At 39.1% G+C, this 25048-nt stretch overlaps 1 protein-coding gene across 1 annotated transcript in view; it reads left to right on the top strand.

The window, feature by feature from the left end:
• LOC139963587 (ATP-binding cassette sub-family F member 1-like) overlaps window positions 1–24291 on the top strand; it is a 30087-nt gene extending 5796 nt beyond the window's left edge. The window contains exons 7-27 of the mRNA XM_071964472.1: window positions 322–372; window positions 1016–1143; window positions 2061–2174; window positions 3197–3297; window positions 4435–4520; window positions 5459–5535; window positions 6325–6387; window positions 6994–7059; window positions 7291–7373; window positions 8360–8443; window positions 8674–8762; window positions 11413–11448; window positions 11944–12005; window positions 12900–12950; window positions 13883–14063; window positions 14768–14842; window positions 15224–15294; window positions 19430–19534; window positions 20258–20419; window positions 21625–21697; window positions 22456–24291. Of these exons, the coding sequence (XP_071820573.1) occupies window positions 322–372; window positions 1016–1143; window positions 2061–2174; window positions 3197–3297; window positions 4435–4520; window positions 5459–5535; window positions 6325–6387; window positions 6994–7059; window positions 7291–7373; window positions 8360–8443; window positions 8674–8762; window positions 11413–11448; window positions 11944–12005; window positions 12900–12950; window positions 13883–14063; window positions 14768–14842; window positions 15224–15294; window positions 19430–19534; window positions 20258–20419; window positions 21625–21697; window positions 22456–22613 (1916 nt within the window). The 3' untranslated portion in view covers window positions 22614–24291. The remainder of the gene's footprint in view (window positions 1–321; window positions 373–1015; window positions 1144–2060; window positions 2175–3196; window positions 3298–4434; window positions 4521–5458; window positions 5536–6324; window positions 6388–6993; window positions 7060–7290; window positions 7374–8359; window positions 8444–8673; window positions 8763–11412; window positions 11449–11943; window positions 12006–12899; window positions 12951–13882; window positions 14064–14767; window positions 14843–15223; window positions 15295–19429; window positions 19535–20257; window positions 20420–21624; window positions 21698–22455) is intronic.
• Window positions 24292–25048: the final 757 nt, after the last annotated feature.

The raw sequence follows: 25048 nt of genomic DNA, 5'->3' as shown, positions 1-25048 counted from the left end.
TAAAAAATACTAGAAAAAAACAAAAAGAGGGAGCAATTTGAAATTTGACATTGAAAACACATGCCAAACACCACCCCCCCCCCCCCCACAGCCCAAACTAGGAAAGGGAATAATCTGAGTTGAGAACTGAAATTGCTCTAATATATATATTTGTAAGTCTTTGTGGTAGTTTGATGAAAGTGTTGTATCAAGAAAATAAAGAGGAATGGGTGACACTTATTAACCTCATCATGGAATAATCTGATCATGCCATCATTCTCTTTTTAATGCAAACTATCTTCTTGTTTGATAAATGTTTTCTTCTTTTTCTCTCTCCTGAAGATAACAAGGAAATAGAACAACCAGTCCCAGCAATAAAAGAACAAGAAAATGGTAAGAGGGGTCGGGGTGATGGTTTAAATAACAGCTTCATTTCACTTACTACATAAAGAATGACTTAAAAGGCCAAGTAATTAATTTTGAATGGTTTGAACCACTAGAGGATATTTCAGTGCCATTAATAGTTTTGGAGAGCTATTTCATAGTTCCATCAGTTAAAGTGGCTGGACTACTTAGTTAAGCATGTCACACAGTGAGTCAACTCCTTAGAAGCATCACAGGAAAACGGATAAGGTAACACATACACTCTATTGACTTCATATGACAAGGTCAAAATTATTTTCAGTTTAGTCAAAGGGAGGTCAAGGGGAGGTCAAAGGGAGGTCATCCTTTTGGTGTCCTCTTGTTGGAATGGAGCTACCAAGTAAGAACCCTTGTTTGACAGAGGTAATACAATGTACCATAGGATACACTAGTTGTACATTTTTACACCCCATCAGGGGCAAACATTTCTTGCACTCCAGCAACTGTGGACACAAAAAGTAGCCACTAAATTTGACATGTTTTAACAAACCATTGCTATATTCAAATTTCAAGTCCCCCCGTCCCAGATGTCGAGCACGTAAAGGGAGAGAATTTTTCATATCGATCGCCTTCCCTTAACCGAGTTATTTTTGTGTTTGTTCTGTTCCGGCAGAGGTGGACGAGGAAGTCGAGGAGGAAGATGTCGAGGAGAAGGAGAGCTTGGAGGAGCAGGAGAGGACGAAAGCCGAAAAAGAGGAGAAACCCATGAGCAGGAAAGAGAAGAAGAAACAAAAGAAGAAGGTCAGTTGGAATCTGTAGCAGTCTTGGTCTTAATATTATAGCAAAAAGTGTCAAGTGGTGACAGCGTGTAGGACGTCTGTGTCATTTAAAGGGACATTGCTGGTGGCCGAAGAAGCTGATTGCGTACTAAAAAGTTTTGAAATATTTCTGCATCTTTGAGTCAAAACCACATCCGCATAGCATTTTGTAAGACGAAGATGTGAAATTTTCAAATTTGATGGTTATTTGCTGATTGCATCTGGCAACAACAGCAGAGTGAATGATGTCATCGTGCCAAGTCAGGTGAAAACGTTATTGTTTTCTATCAATAATGTTAAACTCACTTATTCGCTGAGGAAAACAAATATTTGTATAGCAAAGTTTCGTTTTGATGAAGTTCTAAATGCAAAGAACATTTGAAAGCTAACGTTTGCATATGCATCATGATTTCAAGAATTTATCAAGAAGAAGCGTACAATAGGAAAGTGAAGATTTGGACACATACAGAATACGTACTGCGATCGACTGCGCTCGGCCGAAACAGGTTACTTTCAATCGACCATATATTGTGACAGTGTGGTGTGTCGCATCGCACGATGATTCCGAATGAAACTGGTGGGGTTTGGGATGCATTCTGGGTAAGGTTTGCTGGGTGCAATGTAACCAGCTGACCATGCTCAAATTATGCTAGATTGATGACGTCACATGGAATGGCATTGCCACTCCTCCTGTGGCGGGGAGATTTCAGGGCCACAGAATGGTGAAGTACTATTCATTGTGGTAGTATAAATGTCCCACATTTCATTTGAGTAAGTGGAAAGCTTCTTTTTTGAAGGGTGAAATGAGGACAGAACGTTAATGTTGTGCAACATAGGTGTTGTTTCTCCTCTATGCCAGTATGTCATTTTTTGTTATCTGCTTCCCCCCCCCCCCCTCAGGAACTGATGATGCAACAGATGAAGGCAATGGAGGGAGACCTCGGTCAGTTTTCTCTCTCGCAGCAGGAGTCACATGCAAAGGGTGCTCTCTTAGAAAATGCTACAGATATCAAGGTTTGTTATATCCATAGCTCACTATATGTTGAGCAAAGTTGCTGAAGGTACAAGAATGAATTGCTAACAGTTTGAGCAGAGTTGCTGAAGATACAAGGAAGTAGTTGATAACAGTTCACTATACTTTGAGCAGAGTTCTTGAAGGTAAAGGAATTAGTTGAAAACAGTTTCACAAGACTGTGAACAGAGTTGCTGAAGATACAGTAATTACTTGAAAATAGTTTCACAATACTTTTAGCAGAGTTGCTGAAGATACAGGAATTGGTTGCTAACAGTTTCACTATACTTTTAGCAGAGTTGTTGAAGATACAGGAATTGGTTGCTAACAGTTTCACTATACTTTTAGCAGAGTTGCTGAAGATACAGGAATTGTTTGCTAACAGTTTCACTATACTTTTAGCAGAGTTGCTGAAGATACAGGAATAAGTGTCTATCATTACTTTCAGTACCTGATGTAAGTTTTCAACAGATCCTGAAGTTACCAGAGAGTATGTTTTGGATTGGTATGTGTGGAGGTGATCACTTGTGATGTGATGTTATGTGCTCGGCCATGTGAATGAATGTGATCCGATGTGCCTGAACGTGATATCACATGCTTGGTTGTGATATCATGTAAGTGGATAAAACAGGTGATTAGTGATGTGAGTGAACAAGACATCACTTGTCAGTTGTTTCGATGATACAATGAGATTGGCTTTCTCTGTTTATCTGAGTTGAAAAATATTGTAATTTGCGTATATATTGTGTGATGTAATCTGAGGATGGTCTTGTCTGGTCTGGTGTGATCTGTTGTCATTCAATCCATCATGAGTTGATTAGTACCATCAGATTGGAACTTGCACCCTTGCTTGGTATTCTGCCTATGTAGATGGTAGAATTGGATTCACAATTACTAATATTCCCATTGAAAAATATGCTGTTTTCGTGAATTTTGCTCAATATATACCCATAGATTGACACTTGCACCATGGCTTGGTACATGAGTTTTGATCACATGTCCTCATTTTTTCTTCCCCCTTCAGATCGAAAAATTTTCTATATCGGCAGCCGGCAAAGATTTGTTTGTAAACGCATCTTTGACCATCGCCAGTGGCAGGAGGTACGGGCTGGTAGGCCCTAATGGGTAAGTACATGCATGCTGGAGAATTAAGAAACAAGATTATCTTAAGAGAAGAGTACAGTGTTGTTACCAGTAATGTCAGGTTCACAATCAGGAACTCTTCTTTTTTCAAAGTGTTATTAATTAGGTCGCTTAAACTTGGCATTTGTGAAGAGCATTGAGAAACCTGTTTCGTGTGGATTCTGTGCCATATAAGACTTATTGTTATGATTATCATTGTTGTTATTGTTTTGTTGTTGTTTCTATTACTGTTAGGGTTTACATAGTTTGTCCACTAAACTGAGACTAGGTTTCTCCATTTGTTACTGTTACTACTGACAGTACATTTGTAGGCCGCAATCTGCAATGAGTTGGCGATGGTTAATCGTTGAATGTTGTCTTGGATGTCCTACAGTCTCATGATACTATAGTAGACCATTAATTGAAGCCAAAAATTGCAACAGGACCGATGACGTTAATCACAACTCTGTAAGGTTTGCAAATGGAAGTAAATAAAATTACTCAGTTTGTGGGGACACACAGCTTTGTGTATTGAAAGTAAATAAAATTACTCAGTTTGTGGGGACACACAGCTTTGCGTATTGAAAGTAAATAAATTACTCAGTTTGTGGGGACACACTCTATTGTGTATTGAATTAAGACAGTTAATAATTCATTAAAAATAGAGAGCATCCAACTCTCTTATTGAGGGAATCAAAATAATTTGTGAATATAACTTGGCATAATTCAAAATATAATGTTGAAAATGACAACATTAATATATGACTGATGAGAAATGCAAGTCCTCTTGCAAGTCCTTAATTAATTTAAAACATGAAGAGGGTCTGTTGACGTCATTTTTGTGCAACCATCCAATAGAGAATATGCTTCCAGAGAACTGTGCCAACAGCAAAACTCCTACCAGCTCAGATAGATTTAAAAACTGCACATGCTGTCATTTGAAATGTATCAATACATTATACTTTACACTACTTATAGTTATACTCTATTAGTTCATTTTGTTATAGCTGAAGAAAATCAATTTATGTTTTCCCATTCTTTCACAGAAGCTTATCTACTTGGATTCTATTTCAAAAGAACCCTGCTTCTTCATGATTTAACTATATATAACTGCTTTTTTTTTACTATTGTACTCTACAGTATGGGGAAAACAACCTTATTATCCCATATAGCCAGCAAAAAGATGGCTATTCCACCAAATATAGACGTGTTACTCTGTGAACAAGGTGAGAGTCTTTCCTCTTCGAAATAATCTTCATTTCATTGCGCTATAGCCGTTGACATGAGGGACACTATGGGCGTTTTGTTACCAGTTATCCCCCTCCCCTTCCCTGCTTTCTGTCTAAAGGCAAAATGGCTTCTCCCTTTTTTGTCAAAATTTGATTGATTTGCCATTTCAAAAAATGAAGAAAAATTGTCTTCTTTTTCTCTAACTGTATTGTAGATTAAAAGCTATTATTCAAAATATTCACCAGTTACAGTACAAGTTAACAGAGATGTGTTAGATTTTCCAATGAAGATGAGTTGGATGGGAGTAGGGGAGGGGTAGCGAGGGGTGAAACAGCAAACATGTCTTTTTGGACTGTTTAGTTCAGGATGCTATTACTTAACTGTATAGCAAAGTTTTGGTTTTGATGAAATTCTAAATGCAAAGAATATTTGAAAGTTATTTAAGCAAACGTTGCAAATGCATCATCATTTCAAGAATTTATCAAGATGAAGCCTCTAATAGGAAAGTGAAGATTTGGACACATACAGAACACGTACTAAGCCGAAACAGGTTACGTTCAATCGACCATATCTGACAGCGTGGTGTGTCGCATCGCACGATGGTTCGGAATGAAACTCGTTTGGGGGGGTTTGGGATGCATTCCGGGTAAGGTTTGCTGGGTGAAATGTAACCAGCTGACCATGCTCAAATAATGCTAGATTGATGGCGTCACATGGAATGGCATTGCCACTCCTCCTGTGGCGGGGAGATTTCAGGGCCACAGAATGGTGAAGTACTATTCATTGTGGTAGTATAAATGTCCCACATTTCATTTGAGTTAGTGGATAGCTTCTTTTTGAAGGGTGAAATGAGGAGAGAACATTATTAACTTCTTAAAGTCAGTATCTAATTTTCTCTTCGCTTCATTTTTTTTTTTTTTTTCGTATTCCTCAGAGGTTGTAGCCGATGATACTCCTGCGTTTGAGTCAGTGCTTAAAGCTGACAAAAAGAGGTTAAAACTCTTAGCTGAGGTGAGTGAAGAAATAGCTGTAATTTAGTTACTTGAGGACAGGGGTAGAGAGATTACTCTGAAAGACGCAATTTGACCAATTAGCGAATGATTATATGCTCTCGTCATGTTAAATCAATCCTCTTAGCTGGCATCCGCTAAGAGTTTTGCATCTAACTGTTATCATACAGGGGCACGTTAACAGCAATAGTCACTCATGCTTGACAATGTTTAGCTTTAATAGAGTTTGCCTTTATCTTGGAGATAGGTAAATATAATGGACTATGACCCTGTTGGAGCTGTGTGCAAAGCACAAAACTCACCCCTCAGGAAAAGGAAAAGAAATAAGGGAAAATACCTACAAGGTCAAAGGTGACAAATCAAGTTAAAGTTTTCATTGATATGAGAATGTTATGACCTAAAGGAGCGACACCTTAAATAAATAGAGTGAGATGAATTGAACTGGATTGCCAGACTTGTCAACAACCCTTCCCCTCTTGCCCCCCCCTCACCACCCCCACTCCCTGTAAAGCCTCTTCCCAGGTGGTAAAGTATGCCAAGTGGAGGGAAGTCGTGGCTGCATGTCCAGATGTCAGTTTAAAGTAGAATTGTTGTCATTTGGTCTCAGATGGGGAAGCAGATGAAAGAGAACAGATTTCAGTTAAGATGAGTAATACGTTTTTTGTCGCCTTTGGCTTGCCATATATCAAGTGTCATGTAGGGTGTAAGCCTATCCGACTTTGACGTAATATGCACTTCCGATATATGTGGATTTGTTTAATTCTTTTTCTTTTCTATTTTCTCATTTCAGGAGAAGAAACTAATCGCAGATGGTGAAGCTGGAGACGACAGTAATTCTAAGAGGTTGGAGGAGGTAAGTCGAAGGATCTAGGAGTAGGGAGTTGATGGTTTCATTGTTGAAAGAAGAGCATCCATGAGCGATAAATTGCTCCACATAGTCGCACAGTTGTCACCTCTCATGACGTGGAGTAAAGTGTTTAGGGTGCTATCCAACTCGATTATAGTCAACAATTTTCGACGGAACGGTACATCGTAAATTTGGAGTTTCTGGATTAACCATACTGAATTCAAGATCTGAAGCAATCGGTTGAATGCTACTCTCTATAAGGGTGTGAAGAAGCCAAAAAAAATATGGGTGGGCTTTGATGAGGTGGAACTGCCACGGATAAATGAGCGAGGTTTGTGATTTAATTTGAAGAAATAGGAGAGGATAAAGTTCCTTGATGACAGAATTTACTCCTTCCTAGCAGTTTTGGGTGCTCTACTCTGCAATAGCCGAAATGAAAACAGTGAAACATCCATTTGGTGCTAGGGACCCTGCTGCTATTTGCTGTTAGCCTCGGCTACTACCTTATATATAAATTAGTCTGTTGTAATGTGTTTTGATTCTAATGGAAGTGATGTCAAACTAGGAGACATTCAACCTAGCTGACGTCTACAAGGTTTTTATTTTTTTCAGGTTTACGAAGAGCTGCAAGCTATCGGTGCGGATTCGGCCGAATCCAGAGCGCGGAGGATATTAGCGGTGAGTGAGAGGCTCAAACACTCAGTTTAAAACTGTTAAAAGAAAAGTCATTAATACTTCATTTCTTTACTGTTTAGTTTAACAGGACAAAAATGAATTTTGAAACCAACCTTTCAACTTCCTACATTTCTCACAGGCTCCCTATAACAGTACAATAACATTCCAGATCCCTGTGATAAACTGATAAATGTTTGTGAGTTTTTCTTCTATATATTTTTTTTCTTCCTGCAGGGTCTTGGTTTCACTGTTCCAATGCAAGCTAAGGCTACCAAGGACTTTTCCGGAGGTTGGAGAATGAGGGTCTCGTTAGCAAGGTTAATAGTCGCCTCTTATTAAATCTCTTATCAAACACTACACTGCGAATTCTCATCTGATTAGACAATGTGTGTGCCTTTACGGCATTTAGCAATGGGAATGAATTCATATCTGTTTTGCAAAGTCTGTCCAAGTAATCTGGCTAAGACCTAGTTGTTTGGTGTGTTTCATTGGTTAGAGGGAAGGACTGTGTGGATATGTACCCATTCACAGAGCTAGGCATGATGCTGTCCTTCAAGTGGTAAATGATGCTATAGTGAGGTTGGGGAAAGGTAGGGGAAGGTAGTGGGAAGGTAGGAGGAAGGTAGGGGGAAGGTAGGAGGAAGGTAGGGGGAAGGTAGGAGGAAGGTAGGGGGAAGGTAGGAGGAAGGTAGGGGGAAGGTAGGAGGAAGGTAGGGGGAAGGTAGGGGGAAGGTAGGAGGAAGGTAGGGGGAAGGTAGGGGGAAGGTAGGAGGAAGGTAGGAGGAAGGTAGGGGGAAGGTAGGGGGAAGGTAGGGGGAAGGTAGGGGGAAGGTAGGGGGAAGGTAGGGGGAAGGTAGGAGGAAGGTAGGGGGAAGGTAGGAGGAAGGTAGGGGGAAGGTAGGAGGAAGGTAGGGGGAAGGTAGTAGGAAGGTAGGGGGAAGGTAGGGGGAAGGTAGGAGGAAGGTAGGGGGAAGGTAGGGGGAAGGTAGGAGGAAGGTAGGGGGAAGGTAGGGGGAAGGTAGGAGGAAGGTAGGGGGAAGGTAGGGGGAAGGTAGGAGGAAGGTAGGGGGAAGGTAGTAGGAAGGTAGGGGGAAGGTAGGGGGAAGGTAGGAGGAAGGTAGGGGGAAGGTAGGGGGAAGGTAGGAGGAAGGTAGGGGGAAGGTAGGAGGAAGGTAGGGGGAAGGTATGGGGAAGGTAGGGGGAGAAAATAAAGAACCAATAAATGGGAGGAAAGGGAAACATATCTCTCTCTCTCTGTCTCTCTGAATTAACCTTTTGCTCTTTCCTTGTTTTACCACTTCAGAGCTCTTTTCATGGAACCAACTCTGTTATTACTTGATGAGCCTACCAACCATCTCGACCTCAATGCTGTCATTTGGCTGGACAGGTTAGTCCAGGCTTTCCAACATTCTGCTTAACTGTGTTTGGTGGTCGATGAAATGCTCGAATTAGGTTTAAAAGTTTCTTCCTTCCACAAGATTGTCATTGATCGTCATGTGATGCATGATATCACCATCAAGTCAAAAGGGTCTCATAATTCTCACATAATAATAATATAACGAGACTTGATTAAGGTCAGGTTTTACTGACGAGCCGCTTTTTTCTTCGTCTCTAAAGTTACCTTCAAAACTGGAAGAAGACACTTCTCATAGTCTCCCATGACCAGCAGTTTTTAGATGACGTTTGCACAGATATAATCCATTTAGGTAAGTCCTTAACGCTGTCTCTCTCATGTCATAAGTGGCAATGTAACTAAGATATCAATGCCAGTTTGTTGTGGCATCTTTCTTTAGGCAGTTTTTTTTTTTTTTAAACTCTGCAATTATTCAATACCTATGTTTTTGATAATTTTCATTGGCATTTCCTATCAAAAAAGAGGAAAGTGTCAATAGTTTTGCGGACTTTGGGTATTGGACTTTCCGGTTGTTTTCCTTAAAAAGTGAAATGAAATTTTAAGGTAAAAAAAGCAATGCTTTATTAATTACTGGCTAATTATCATTTAAAGAGCAAAGTTTGAACTTTGGTTAATTTGAACCTTATTCTACGAAAATTCTCAGCGAATTCGATCAAATTTGCTGGAAACTGAATGCAATGCCCAACAGCTGGTTGCTTTTCAAAACCGATACAAGAATATTGTAGTTTGCCATGACCAGCAGTGTTTATCTAATGGTTGTACAAGTGTTAACTCATATAAATAAGTGAATACTGCCCCCACTCTTTATCTCTCTCTCTCTCACCATGCAGTGAAAACTAATTATGACATGGCCTCATTCTTTGCATATAGTTTTATGATAAATCTGTCTGTTATGACATGCATTTATAACACTGTATGAGTATGTAATCATTGCTAAGAAACAACTTAATGAAGTGACTATAGGTCAAGGCCTTCTCAGGTGACCTTTCAACAGTTAATGCCTGGTCATAAGGTAACTCGTCACACCCACACGCAATTATTTATAGTCTAGTGCCTGTATGTTAATACTTAGCCTAACATGCATCATGTTGATATCTTTGTTGACTCAACTGCATTTCTTGTCTAGTCTTTCAAGAGTGTACCACAGATATCTCACATTTCAAGATATTAGTTGTTCCTAGGAGGTCTAAATCCAAATGACATCTGTTGTAATTATGACACATAGCTCCCTGTGTGGTCTGATGTTCAGTGATCCCTTTGTTATCTGAAATATATCCGTATAATCCCTTTGTGTTCTTTCTGCATGCTTTAATAAGGTTATTTTGTGTGTGAGGCTTCACCAGATCGAGGTTAACCTCCCTGTGTTAATTGGAGAAAAAAAAATATTGCCATGTGATCTTCAAACACGTGTTCATTTATTTCTTCTGTTTTTGTGTGTGTGAGTGTATAATGTTAGTCAGTTTGTTTGTCATTTCTGGGTGGAAGGGACAATGAAAGACTAGTTAAATATTTCTACTGGACTGCTTGGTCTTTATTTTTTTTGGTTGGCAACAGGCTGTTGAAACATACAATTGTATCCCTGGAGATGCTAAACTGTTCACTTTGTGTGTATGTATGTGTTTGTATGTTCTGTTCTGTAGGAGAAGTCAATGAAAGTGTTTATATATAAATATATATATGCTGCCTAAACTGATTGTCACCAATCTGCAACTCTCACAACCCCCCCCACCTTCCCCCAAGCCATATATTTAATTTTATGTTGAGAAAAGTTGTACAGGAACGATTCATTACTGAACACATTTTTCAAGGGCACTGACTCTCTTGCACAATGTTACTGTAAACCAGCACTAAATCGTTCTTGGTGATAGCGTGTGTCTCAAAGTATCTTACATAGCAACATATTCTGCAGAAGACATCCCATACAGCAGGAGCCGGTTACACACAGTACTGGGCCTATAGGTCCTTTATATACCACCATAGGTTACGTTCAGTTTGTACTAATAATAAAAAACCTAAGAGGGAAGCCCCAAAAACCCTTAACAACAGAATACTGACGATCCCTCAAAGGAATGTTGGTTTCCGTCGGTTACGGGTGCTTTTGTCTCTGCAGTATGCATACCACAGAGTAGTGTTACTACTATGTGGCTACAGGACTTGAAGGCCATAGTTCCAATGCATCTTGGGTAGCAAATAAAGCTGTCCGATAGAGGGGGTCGGGGTGGGGGCAATACACCATAGGAGGTTAAAGGAAGCAAAAACGTCTATGTGAAGCCTAGGGTAGGCTATGTCTCTCTAGGAAACTCATGGAAACAAACTATATCATTCGTTCATTCCATTAATGTTACTAATGATTTAAACTCTCGAGCCAGTGTTACCTTTCTCATATCAATCATGAGACTTCGAAAATAGTCCCAAAACACTTCCGTTTTGCATTTAAGTTATTAATTTGCATATAAGAAATTGAATAGGGGCAGAATTGTTTGTTTTTTGTTCCCCTTGTCTCTCCAAGTGGCAAGGATCCTTTACTAGCTACTCTTTATTTTTTTTCTGCAGTATGGTGCGACATAAGTGAATGCAGCAATTTTCACAAGTCTTACCGTTGTAATATGGCTTGACATTTATTTACGAGGTTGATGCGTAGTCTGCTACTTGTTGATTACACTGACACTCTCTGAGATTTGAAGGAATTAAAAAAGAAATTGTTCGAGAAAATGCTTACCTCTCATCAAATGTGTAAATGTAAAATATCTATTGGCCCAGTTGGAAAAAGAGTCGTTTTTTTAACCAATCAGAAACCTTGTTATATCTAGGGTAACCCTGACCTAGTCGTCCACGTGCATCGAAGACACATGTTACATTGCAAACCGTTTCTGAAGAGTTGCCTGAGGCTGTCTGCGTCATCCTTGTGTAACCTATTAACTGTTTTTGTTTTTGTTATGCAGACATGCAGAAGCTTTTCTACTACAAAGGCAACTACAGTAAGTAATATTAAATTGTGATTTGTGTTTTTGTGATTATATAAGATTAATGGAGGAAAATGTTTGAGTAGGAAGTTTGTAACAGATTCCTCTAAAGGGCAAACCCCCAAAAATGGCAGCAATGCTGAAGAAGACCTCCAGTCCTTAATTAAAGAATCTGTAATGTCACCCTGCCCCCCACTGTGTGTGTGGGCTATTCGTTTAGATATATTTAAAATGGTCAAGTTTTCTGTGTCCATTTACAAATATCTGGTTTCATTTCTATATTTAAACATGTTTCAAGCATATTTGGGAAGCTATTAACCTATATTTATTTGACCTAATACATTTCTGTACTATATGTGATTCTAACTGCGAATCAAAGTTGCGGAAGTATGAATGTAAAGTATGAACGTACAGTACAGCTCAAGTTTCTGTAACAAATAAATTCAAGTTTTGGAATGAATTTTCAGAATAACTGATATTGCCTTACTTGTATTATTTTTTCCACCATAGATGCATTTAAGAACATGTTTGTCCAGAAACGGAAAGAGCAGATTAAAGAATACGAAAAACAGGTAAGTTACAGGCCCTACCCCAGCCTCCCACCCCCCCCCCACATCCCAAGGAAGGGAATGAGAGGGTATAGCTGCGGATAAGGGTGAAAAGAGAAGAATGGAAATTGAGTATTCTTTAATATACACTAGGAGGTACCTAGTTACAGAATGGTGTTCCAACTTTTCCACTTTTTTGGAAATAGCTTTACATTATCATAGCAACGGAGAGTAAGCCAGCCGTTAAGTATATTAACAAGTCTCTTAATTTGTTCTTCATAATAAGGAAAATCAGATCAAAGTAGGTCTCCAAGTGATCCCTCTTTTGGTGAAAACTTACTTAAATCAGCTCAAATGTTTGTGTTTTTTATTTAAAAGAAAGAAGAAATCTCCCTACATTTTTCATGCTCAAATTCTCTTAAATGTACTAAGTTGTAATTGAAATATAAAAAAAGGATATTGTCTGTAACTCATTTGAGCTCATTTAACCGGTGCTGTGGAATGGATAAAGGCGGTGGCATTTGCACCAATGAGGCTTAGCAATCAGGAGATTCGGGGTTCGATTCCCAAGTCGGGTCATAGTAAGGTGGGTTTTTCATCCAAGAGCAATCTACGGTTTTCCCATCTGAAATGACTTTCTAAATTGAAAGGTTTCCAAATTTGAGTTGTAACCTCTCACTGTAAGAGTCCATCTAAATCAGTACTGATTGTCAAAGACTAAATGTGGAGCTTAATTTACAAGCCAAACGTTAACTTTCTGTAGAATTACAATTAAACGATAGCCATTTACAAGATAGCTCACTACTAAAGTTGTCCACGCTGTTGTAGACAATTTCCCTTTCTTGATAACAATTGTAGGACTTTATCGTGAGAGAAAGGAATTATTAATTTTTGACTGAAATTTTGATTTGATTCCAGGAAAAGAAAATCAAAGAACTGAAATCAAGAGGGAAGTCATCTAAAGCTGCTGTAAGTAAAATCACTACTCATTTAGCCTGTTGAATATTCATGAGCTTGCATGGAATGTGATTATTTGTGACTACCCAATGCTGAATATTCATGTATAGAGCTGCTGTAAGTAATCACTACTCTTTAGCATGTTGAACCCAATGCTGAATATTCATGTCTGGAGCTGCTGTAAGTAAAATCACTACTCATTTAGCCTGTTGAATATTCATGAGCTTGCATGGAATGTGATTAGTTGTGACTACCAGTCCTGAATATTCATGACTATTCTGATGAATTTGCCCATAGCTCTGGCCAGGTTTTTTTGAAACATTGTCGACTGAAAATATGTTGATCACTTTTCCTGTAGCTCCGAAATTAAATATCTTCATGAATCCCATTCACGAGCGAAATTTGTTCGCTGTCCACAAACTATGTTCTTTCGGTATTCACAGACAATTCACAGAGTATGTTGATTTACTATTCACAAACTATGTTGTTTGACTATACAAAAAATAAATCACAGAGTATTTTGTGTCAATATTAAGTTTGTTGATGATCTAATTTCCGACATTCGTCATCTCCCTCATGAATTTCGTTTAAGAGCTATTTAGAAGCTTGTTTAAGGGCCAACTCTTGGACTATTCATGAACTTGGTTCTGATTATTCATGTATCTTTAAGGGATGTCGCATAATCACACACACATCCCTGCTGAGACTTTCCATGTGTTACATTAGGCTTAGGAGCCATAGTTTCAATTTTCATATACTGCTTCAATTATTCAAGAAAATGTAATGTAAGTGGCGGAGTACTCTGATCGAAGGGCTTGATTGATGGCAAAACCCAAACTCACTTTTCGCACCTTCAGGGTTTTTAAAATTCTTCACATTCTCACACATGCATTATTCAACATTGGTCAGGAGTAGTACGTCTCTTCATCTTTGCATCAATACAGGACAAAGTGATGAAAACAGATAAACAGAAGAAGTCCGACAAGACCAACAGGAAGAAGGGCGACCCCGCCCATGAGGACGACGATGGTCCCGTCGAATTACTGAAGAAACCCAGGGATTATGTCGTCAGCTTCAAGTTCCCCGAGCCACCACCTCTAAGCCCCCCGATACTAGGCCTGCATTGTGAGTCTGTCATGGATTGAATAATGATCTCACGGCCTCTAAGCTGTAGAGAACGCACATTTAATCATTATCAGATCGGTGGTTATAAAATCACAGTCATGGACCAAACAGGGATTGGATTCTGGTAGACTTTATGGGTGCAATGTGAGGGGGCTGGTGGGGCAGGGGAATGGGCAGGAGATTTGGCTTTTGATGAATCCTGCTTTTTGGGTACATTTAAGGAGTACTAGCCCCAGCTATCTTAGGCAGGCCTGCATTTGTGAGTCTGGGCTGATTAATATCACAGCATCTGAAATGTAATGAATGCAAATCAGGATATTATTGAGTTCATGGATTACTCACACAATTAGGAGAAACACAGTATCAGGGTTAGGGTGCACCGAGGGGGGGGGGGGGTGGGGGTGGGTGAGTGGCGGTTGGGTTTCAATCCTTCCTAGTTTTCTTTTAGTTTTGAGGAATAGTTTACGGCATTGAATGGAAAGGCTGCCTTTTCTATGATAACAGTATGAGTTTTTTAATTATCAGGGTTGTATATAGATATATATATATATATATATATATATATATATATATATATATATATATATATATATATACATATATATATATATATATATATATATATATACAATATAATATATTGTCATATTCAAACTATTGGATAATATTAACATGCTTGGTATTTATATCATACTTTCTTTCAGCTGTTGATTTTCGGTACAAGAAAGGGGAGCATCTCTTCAAGAATTTGGAATTTGGTATCGACATGACTTCCAGAGGTAAGAGGGAAACCATTTGATCTACTTAGCTTTGCATGTGGCAGTTTTGCAACTCGGATGGTTCATAGCGTCGCTGAATCTCGATAAAACAATGAGAAACTAATGTTCAAGAGAATATTCACCGAGTCCACCCGTTCCCCCCCCCCCCTCCAAGTTTGGTACCTTACAAAAGGACCTTTGGCTTTGCGAGATATCGCCTAAACATGCTCCAAATTTCTCCTCCTTCTTCAGAAGAGAATTTCCAATGCTTTCTTTTTGAGTATATAAATACTGTTTTGAACATGCTCAGATCTAATCATGTGATTGGAAACAATAAACTATTGTTCATGTGATTGAAAACAATGACCTATTGTTCATACCGTCATTCTCTATTCTTCTCAGTGGCTATTGTTGGGCCCAATGGTGTTGGCAAGAGTACCCTATTGAAGCTGCTGACTGGGGAGATTACACCTGTAAGTTTGATCTTGTGGTTTGTATGACTTAGATCGGATCTAATACTTTGAATGAATGCTCTAACAGTTTCAGTTGAACAGGTGTGCATTGGATGTACATTTGCCCTTACAAATATTTCTCATTTTAAAGGAATAACTAAGGCAGGGATCAAAGACAATTTATATTATTTATTATTCCTCCCTTATGTCATCAATATGAAATTGTAAGCGCATTATGTAATCAATGGCGGCTCACTGTGCATTGTGGTGAGGCCTTTTGAGCTGATTTTCAAAAGCAAGCACGATCAGTCATACAGGAAGCAGTGCACTTAAAAATCAAGTATTAGAAAGTTTTGAGGTTATTGCCTTATTATTCCTTTAAGCTGAATTTCACAATAATAATGAGGGTATTTGATTCCTAGACACACTATTCTATTGTAAGGTGAAATTATCTTTAATTCAAATCGCTGTTCAGGCTGAATATGAAAGCTGGTTTAATAAATCTAGGTTCACAAGTATGGGTGTGAAAACTTATTCTGTAGTCATGGCAACATGACTCTATTGATAAAAGTATAAACTGCCTGTAGTCGGGTCAATATATGGGGAAAATGGCCTCAACCTCAAAAAAATTGCAACAAAAGGTTTTTTTGCTTTAAGTCGCTCTATAGGTTACTGACATCTCCAGAAAAAAAGTCTCCCAAAATCGGACCCCGGGAAAGGGGTTAATTTGCATAATTCCAAAATGGCAGACCCCAAAGGCTTCAATGTACCGAAAACCTCCTTATACTTCAATTTTCGCATATGAAATGTATTACCAACCTATAGGAACATGATGCCAGAATACCAAATAAGCATATTTTCAATGTTATATGACGTCACCATAGGGTAGGGATGACGTATGTGACCCAAAATTAACATATATCAGCCGATTAGGTTGAAATTAACACATAATTTTCAAACGAAACTAGGCAGATGTAATACATAGAAGGGAACCTACTCGAATTGACATGTTCATGAAGTAGAAACGACATCGAATTACGTCAGCAACCAATTGATGCTCATTTTCAAGTAGCTATACCAAGGGCGCAACCACGTATAAAAGGTACGGGGGCCCCAGTCAGATTGTGTTGGAGGCGCTCAATCCCCCGATAAGTTTTCGTTTCTCTGCCAGAAGTTGAGGTTCCACATGAGGTTTGGGCGTGAGCCTCCAAGTGGTTGTGCCCTTGGGCTATACACGTAACATTTCAGATGACATTAGGATGTTGTGGAGGAATGACATAAACATTAGGACCAGCATTCTGAGGATATGACAATTAACCTAGTGCAACAGGGTCACATATACCTATGTATTCTACACGTCAACGTCATCATCGGATTCAATGTCTGGTCCCAGTGTCTGGTTAAATCGGTTCTCACAGAAATCCACTTGGCATGGTCCACATGCTGCTGTGCAGGGTAATCCATACCCTCGTCAAGTACACCGCCTCGTTGTACACGCCGTTTGACAGTTACAATGTGCAACCTTGAGTAAGCAGTCAGGGGCAGGCGACTTGTCACACATTACAGGCTTGAATAGATTGTTCTCAAGCTTCCAGCCCCAGTCCGTTGCATGGAAGTCTTTCTCCTGGCCGCACCAAGCTCTGATTTGATAGTAACACCTCAATGAGTGGAACTTCGTCGCTGACGCAGTCGGGGGTAGCCGTTCTGGAGTAACAAAACTTGTCGCAGAAGCTGGAGACCTATCCTTGGGAGATGTTCTGGAGTTCGAAGTGACTCCTTCCCCCCCCCCTTCGCTTTTTGAAGCAAATGGTGTATTCCGGAAGCCAGATAAAGCACAGTTGGCGAGAGCTATTGAGGAGTTAACTAATTGGCAGTCAGAGACAGCGATAACCAGTGATATCCCAAAGACTGAGAGTTATGTATTAGATGGCGGTTCACTGATGCATCGAGTTCCCTGGGATAAAGGCACTACATATGACACCATCGCCAACTGTTATGCAGATTTCACCCTTAGAAACTATGGCACTGCAACTGTTGTCTTTGATGGGTACCAAGAGACACCATCTACCAAAGACAGCACTCACGAGAGACGGCAACACAGGCAGCACCCACTGGTGAGCGTAACCCCTGGAGCAGTGTTCCGTGGGACAAAGGATGAGTTTCTCTCAAGGGGAAGTAACAAACAGGCACTAATCAACATGATAAGCAATAGGCTTCGAGAGAAAGGATGTCATGTAGTCAACTGTCAGGCAGATGCGGACTGTGACATAGTTCATGCCGCCATTGCAGCTTCCGAAACTGGAACAACTACTCGACTTGTTGGTTCTTCTCTTGTTCTATATGAACCCAGAAAACAAAACTTTGTTCTTCCGGTCTAACGACAAATCCAGGCACCAAGTTCGAGTTTGTAACATTAATGAGCTCAAACTTCTGCTGGGTCAAACCATGTGCTCTCACTTGCTGTTCATCCATGCTATTTGGTGTGGGGGAAAAGTCGTTGTTCCAGAAGATTGTCGAGGGGGACAAAGACCTAGTTTCGTGTGCAGTTCGTTTTGAGAGTGTCGGAGAAACATCTGACACTATTGAACAATGTGGAAGCAATGGCGTTACTCTTTGGTGGAAAAGCAACAGAGGATCTAGCCAAGCTGAGACATAAGGTTTTGAGGAAGAAGGTTGCTTCTGGTGACAAGTTTTGTTACTCCAGAACTGCTACCCCCAACTGCGTCAGCGACGAAATTCCACTCATTGAGGTGTTACTATCAAATCAGAGCTTGGTGCGGCCAGGAGAAAGACTTCCATGCAACGGACTGGGGCTGGAAGCTTGAGAACATTCTATTCAAGCCTGTAATGTGTGACAAGTCGCCTGCCCCTGACTGCTTACTCAAGGTTGTACATTGTAACTGTCAAACGGCGTGTACAACGAGGCGGTGTACTTGACGAGGGTATGGATTACCCTGCACAGCAGCATGTGGACCATGCCAAGTGGATTTCTGTGAGAACCCCTTTAACCAGACACTGGGACCAGACATTGAATCCGATGATGACGTTGACGTGTAGAATACATAGGTATATGTGACCCTGTTGCACTAGGTTAATTGTCATATCCTCAGAATGCTGGTCCTAATGTTTATGTCATTCCTCCACAACATCCTAATGTCATCTGAAATGTTACGTGTATAGCCCAAGGGCACAACCACTTGGAGGCTCACGCCCAAACCTCATGTGGAACCTCAACTTCTGGCAGAGAAACGAAAACTTATCGGGGGATTGAGCGCCTCCAACACAATCTGACTGGGACCCCCGTACCTTTTATACGTGGTTGCGCCCTTGGTATAGCTACTTGAAAATGAGCATCAATTGGTTGCTGACGTAATTCGATGTCGTTTCTACTTCATGAACATGTCAATTCGAGTAGGTTCCCTTCTATGTATTACATCTGCCTGGTTTCGTTTGAAAATTATGTGTTAATTTCAACCTAATCGGCTGATATATGTTAATTTTGGGTCACATACGTCATCCCTACGCTATGGTGACGTCATATAACATTGAAAATGTGCTTATTTGGTATTCTGGCATCATGTTCCTATAGGTTGGTAATACATTTCATATGCGAAAATTGAAGTATAAGGAGGTTTTCGGTACATTGAAGCCTTTGGGGTCCGCCATTTTGGAATTATGCAAATTAACCCCTTTCCCGGGGTCCGATTTTGGGAGACTTTTTTTCTGGAGATGTCAGTAACCTATAGAGCGACTTAAAGCAAAAAAACCTTTTGTTGCAATTTTTTTGAGGTAAAATCCTATATTGACCCGACTACTGTAGCTTTGGCAACATTATTCGAATTGATTAAGTCTGCTGCTAAATGTTCCAGGTATCGGTTATAATAAGATGGCTGCATATGATAAGACTGTTTTATAGCACAATTATGGTCTGTATTTATGGTAACAAGATTTGATGCAGCTAGTTTTCAGCAGAAGGGAACCTCTGTACTTATGGTCATGTGAGTTCACTGAAAGAATTAAAATGTGTTCATAGTTATCAAATAACTATTTTGGCTTTTCTTTTGTTTTAAATCATTGAAAGATGACAGATATGACTATCATTCTTACTTTCTAGGAAATTTAAAAAAATTAATAGCAAGTCTTGTTTTGTCATCAGCTCCAAGGTGAATGCAGGAAAAATCATAGATTACGAATTGGTTTCTTCTCCCAACATTCTGGAGAGCAACTCAACTTAGACGAAACACCTATCGACTACCTGAGGGTAAATATGACTATATGTTTTATGCCCTTTTACATTTAATTTCTAATATGTTAATATCTGCAGACATTTGAAGGATGGCTTGAGGCTAAAATAAAGAAGAAACCAAAAACCAAAAAGTGTTGATTTTTATATGGCTGGTTAATATACTAGAACTGACTTTTAGCAAGGCAGGTTGTCTGTGGATGCCATTTGAATTTTCAGGCAAGTACACAATGTTACTCCTGATTGATGTGTTAAATTGTCTGTTTTTAGTAGTCAAATTTTTTCAATTTTTGATGCTGTTATATACTAAATGTGGCTCATTAGCTGGACTGGTCAAGCATCAATTTAGAGAATGAGTTGAATAGCAAAAAATTTTATTCCTATTCTGCTTTCTGCATGTGATTAACACTAAGATGGAAAACCTCAAAGTGACAATACCTTTAGGAGTGCAAGGTTTCATTACTTAACTCCCTGATTAACTTAATCTGGCAACAAAGTCTTAAAAGAACATGTTACTAGTTTTGAGTTGTACCTCAGTAGGATTGAGAGAGTTGCTGACGGGACGCAGAAAACTGGCATTTTGCGTCCATTTTTGGAAGGGAAGTGGCTTCACCGAAATTAATATCCAACATCTAGTCAATACTGCCTACGTGCTGTAATCTATACCTATTCTTAGAAGCCGACTGCTGATGTGACCCGAATAAGTTTTCAATTTTAAATCATTTAAATTTTGATTTGCAGAGGTTGTTCAACCTCCAGTATCAAGAAACGAGGAAAACACTGGGCCAGTTTGGTCTCTCCAGCCACGCCCATACCATCCTGAACAGGAATTTATCTGGAGGACAGAAAGCCCGCGTAGCACTCGCTGAACTATCACTTATGGAACCCGATGTTGTTATATTGGTGAGAACCAGCACCGGGGATGTAGGGCTGAAAGAAGTTTTATGGTCATTTTAAGGATAGATGTAGGCTTATGCCTAGTTATGAATGTTTATGATTTTGAAATTATGAATGATTGTAAAATTGTTTTTTTTTTTTCGTGTTTTTTTCATGAAAGTCTGAGATGTAACAGTTATTATATAGAAGTGAGCAATGGCATGTGCTGCTCAAACACATGTCTTCATAATTCTTCTAGTAGCTGAGATTATAACTTTGTGAAATGACCTTTTCGTGGAAAGTGTACGTTGCACAACAATTTGTTATGTCGCATCAAACGGTCTTAGTTTTTCATTGACCGGAACTTTTGTAAATTATAAAGTGAAAACCCACAATATAGTTTGATTAGTTTTCCATTGTTTGTAGAATCATGTCAAAGATTAAAGGAAAACTAAGGCTTTGTCCAAACCTTAAAGGACATAAAGCAAAACTCTGTCTACACAACTAGATTAGTTTGCAACATTTTATAATCATTTTTCAAATTTAAAGGAAAACCAAAGGAAGGAAAGTGTTTGTAAAGACCAAGTTTTGCTTCACTGATCATTTCACAATATAATCTTTCAAATTAATTAAATTCAGCGTAACTAAAACCAGGCTCCAAGGAACTGACGGCATGGTCGGGCTCCCTACCACTAGGCGTACTGTCCTTTAGAAATCACTTGTTACCCATGGCAACAACTGTCGTGCCCCTTTAATATGGGTTCTGCAGATTGCCCTCAAAATGATCATTAAAATATCATTCAACTGAAATATTGAATTAAGTCAGGGCTCAAAAAGTTGGCCAAAATGCCAGCAATTTTTGCTGGTGGAAAAGGTAGAAAAACAATGTTTTAGTCTGTGTGATAGATTTCGAGCACTTATATCTCTCGCTCTCTCTCTCCGTCTGGGATTATAATTTAAATCAAACAAATGGGAGAAATATGGTGAGAAGTCATTTTGGCACCAAAAAATGCATCGGTTCCCATTTCAAAAATTGTCTTTTGGTGCTCTTTTGAAAACTGAAAATTTGTATATGTGCACTGCCATGTCAATGAAAGTCCAAGGCAATTTTCTAAATTGGCCTCAAAAGATTCCCTACCCCCCCCCCAAACCACCATTACAAAAAAGAAACCTTTCACGGAATTGAAAAGGTTGATCCTGTGACCTTTATGCTCTGACATTTTCTCCTTCAGGATGAACCGACGAACAATTTGGATATCGAATCCATCGACGCTCTGGCAGAGGCTATCAACACCTTTAAAGGAGGTGAGTGAACGATTAGCTCTAGGAAAGTCAAACTTGAAAAGATGTCTTTTTCTTTAACTACCGAAACTGCAAAGGGAAAGGAAGAGAGAAGATGCAATAAAGGGGGTTTTGGGGGGGGGGGGGAGGAAAGACTTCCCAGTACAATATTAGTTTGAACTATTACCAGTGATTACTTATGGCTGATATGGTCAGTTGGAAGAGCAAAAAGACATGCTAGTCAATAAATTTCTAACTGTTTTCTAATTTGTTTTATATCTACATATCATATTTACGTTTTGTATTAATGATGTGCTTAATATGATAATGAACAGCGAAGGATTTGCATGAACCAAAATAAAAAATACTTAATTCAGACATTTCCATGTGTTATGATATTATTTTCCTATTTTTTCTTTTCTTTTCTAATGTTTGATTTATAGACCGTTAAATAAATTGTCATTTTGCCCTGATGTTGTTCGAAAACTTGTAATAGATGGAAGAGGACAGAAATGTCCATATTACTACATTAGTGGGAAGAAAATGATGGGGAATTGGAATGGGGGGGTGTTGGGAGGGGGCGGTAAGGTAGAAAGTAGTTGACATTAAAAGGATATTACTGTTGTTTTTTGTTGTCAAAATAGAATCTTCCGAGCAAGGGAAACATCTTTCAGTTTTACTGCTATTTCTCATGAATATTATTCAGGTCCTTGAGAGGTCCTTGGGAGGTACAGTTTGCTATAGATGGTGATAAGTGGTGGTATTTCTGTTTTCTTTTCCAGGTGTGATCATTGTCAGTCACGACGCCAGACTCATCACGGAGACAGAGTGCCAGCTCTGGGTCGTGGAGGACCAGACCATCAACGAGATAGACGGAGACTTTGACGACTACAAACGAGAATTGCTGGAGGAGTTGGGAGAAATAGAGAAAGCGGCTTGATGTAAATTGATGTCTAGATTCAGGGGGGTCTAGGGAAGGTTTAAGCTAGTACCACCAGATTGAATAACCGAAGCCTGCCTACAGGTTACTGGGCTTGGAGGAGATCTAGTTCAGTCTAACTGTCATTCCATCTCCCGTCGCAGAGAGGATGTTGATCGTGAAGTCGTTATTTCGAAAGAAGAAACCATACTAGGAATGGAGTTCCAAACAAAGTTTGTTCTTCTCTCGGGTCTGCTCAGTTGAGAGGGCGTCCGTGGCCTGTGAGAAATACCGGTACCATAGCCCCTAATCCCAGATTTTAACAATTTTAAGTCCCCATGTGTCGGCTGCTTTCAGCCGACAGTCTGATTGAAAGACATCAGATGAGACAGGACTTTACGTTCTGCCGATCGAATGGAGCAGATTGTCATTAACGACAGATAAATAAAAACTGAAGAACGATAAATATGTGAGTACGACCACCGATCAAACTTGCTAGGTTTCTGTTATAGTGGCCGACTAATTTCGGTAATTTAGTCGATCTTCGTTTGAAAGGAAGCGTTTATTATTTGCCTGAACGGTTGTGATTGTTTTCATTTATAATTGCATGTCTTAGTAGAAGGGTGAGGATAATGGGGAGGGTGAGTTGGGGGTGGAGTGGGGGAGGGTACCAGGGGAGGGGGAATGGTGGTGTGACATTCAACTGTCCTTGTTAGTTCTTCACTGTTTACCAACAGTTGGATATGTTCTACATCTTGACTCCTTCAGTAAATTTGGAGTTTTTAACTGTACATTTGGGTATTCAGCTATCCACCTGTCTAAAACGATGTATTTATTTGCAAAGGTGAAAGGAGAGACATGCCTATATATATCTATATATATTCATCTTTATATATATATTATATATATATATATATATATATATATATATATATATATATATATATATATATATATAAATATCGATTAAGTCGGTTCGACTAAACAGGCAGACCATTAGAGCAGTTCTGCAACACAAAACTGGATTATACTTCGATGGTCTTTAACTATTAAACATGTTTTAATACAATACATTTCAAATTTTGTCTAGGACAAAGTGTCATCCCAAGGGTGCTCTGTTGTTCATAAGTGCAAAAGTTACAAAAGCATTTTGGGGAATTGTGTTATAAGCATTTAATTACCAATGGATTAACATTAACTAACATCTAGGCCTGCACTGAGAAACCAACGTCATCATGAACTAAGCCTTAAAGGAGCATTGCATAGATTTAGTATCATTTAAAACGGAACATTTTTTAACAGAGCAGTTGCTATAGAAAGATTACTAGCACCCACTCATATTTTCTTTCTTTCTTCCTCTCTTGGCCTTCAACATATCAATACCAAAATTCTGTTTAATGTCGTCCTGTAATGCAGTTATGAGGGTTATACGAAGAAGTGTATAAACAATGCTGTGATAAAAAGTCCTGTTTTAATGCTATCTTGATGTCCATGTGAATTGTTCATCAAACCAGAGGGAGATACTCGTGGTGATGGGGGTTGGGGGGGGGGGTGGAGGTGCCTGTTAGTTGATTATGTAACTCATTTCTGATGCATTATGCCACCATTGTGTATTTTGGTGGACCAAAGACGGCAATCTCTTTGGCAGGTCACAATGCCCGTTTGGTCGAGAAGTGTTTGAGCTTTTGTTCCTCTGTTTTAGAAGAAAATGTAGCATATATCAAGACTTGTGTATGATCAATTCCACTTTATTTCTCATTGTCTTAAGTCTTATTTCTTAAGAACGACTTTCCTTCTTGATGTGTTGTAAAAACACATAGCAGCCTCAATTTTTGTCAGATTATTAATAAATGTCATATTTTTAATGAACTTTGTGTTGGCAGGGTGATGTTAAAGATAAGGTATTAACTTAAAAATATATTTGTAAAAAAGAAACGGTCTGTGTCTACATTTGAAGTCTCATTTCTATTTTTCCATTTTTTATTTGACATGTTCCATTTGCTCAAAATCGTTAGTTCTGTTATCAACGATTGAAAGGAATATGTTTTGCAACGTTCGAAATTCTCAAAAATCTCAAATTCTCAAGAATCTCAAAAAATTGTGTATAATTTCTCCATCTGTCGGATGAAATTACATAGCTTGTTGCTTCATAAAGATTTGCTTTTGTAAAAGATAAAAAAAGGGGGAATCTTCACATTTGAATGGATGTTACCTGATTACAGAAGAGAAATGCATCAAACATGGCAAATGAGTTGGAAAGGGTTTTCTTTATCTTTATAAAAAAATTACCCCCAGAAAAGAAGTTGCATTTTGATAATGAATTCAGAGTCCAGCTAGGTTAACAAATGAAACACCTTTTTCTTTTTTTGTGGCCAAAAAGGTTGTAAACATGAAAGATGTGACAATGAAAGCCATGTGCTATGTTTAACAGCACAGACCTGTTACTGTGATCCAGT

This window comes from Apostichopus japonicus, chromosome 22 (genome assembly GCF_037975245.1).
Source record: "Apostichopus japonicus isolate 1M-3 chromosome 22, ASM3797524v1, whole genome shotgun sequence".
Lineage (NCBI taxonomy): Eukaryota > Metazoa > Echinodermata > Holothuroidea > Aspidochirotida > Stichopodidae > Apostichopus > Apostichopus japonicus.
This window is presented reverse-complemented; position numbering and strand designations above follow the sequence as displayed.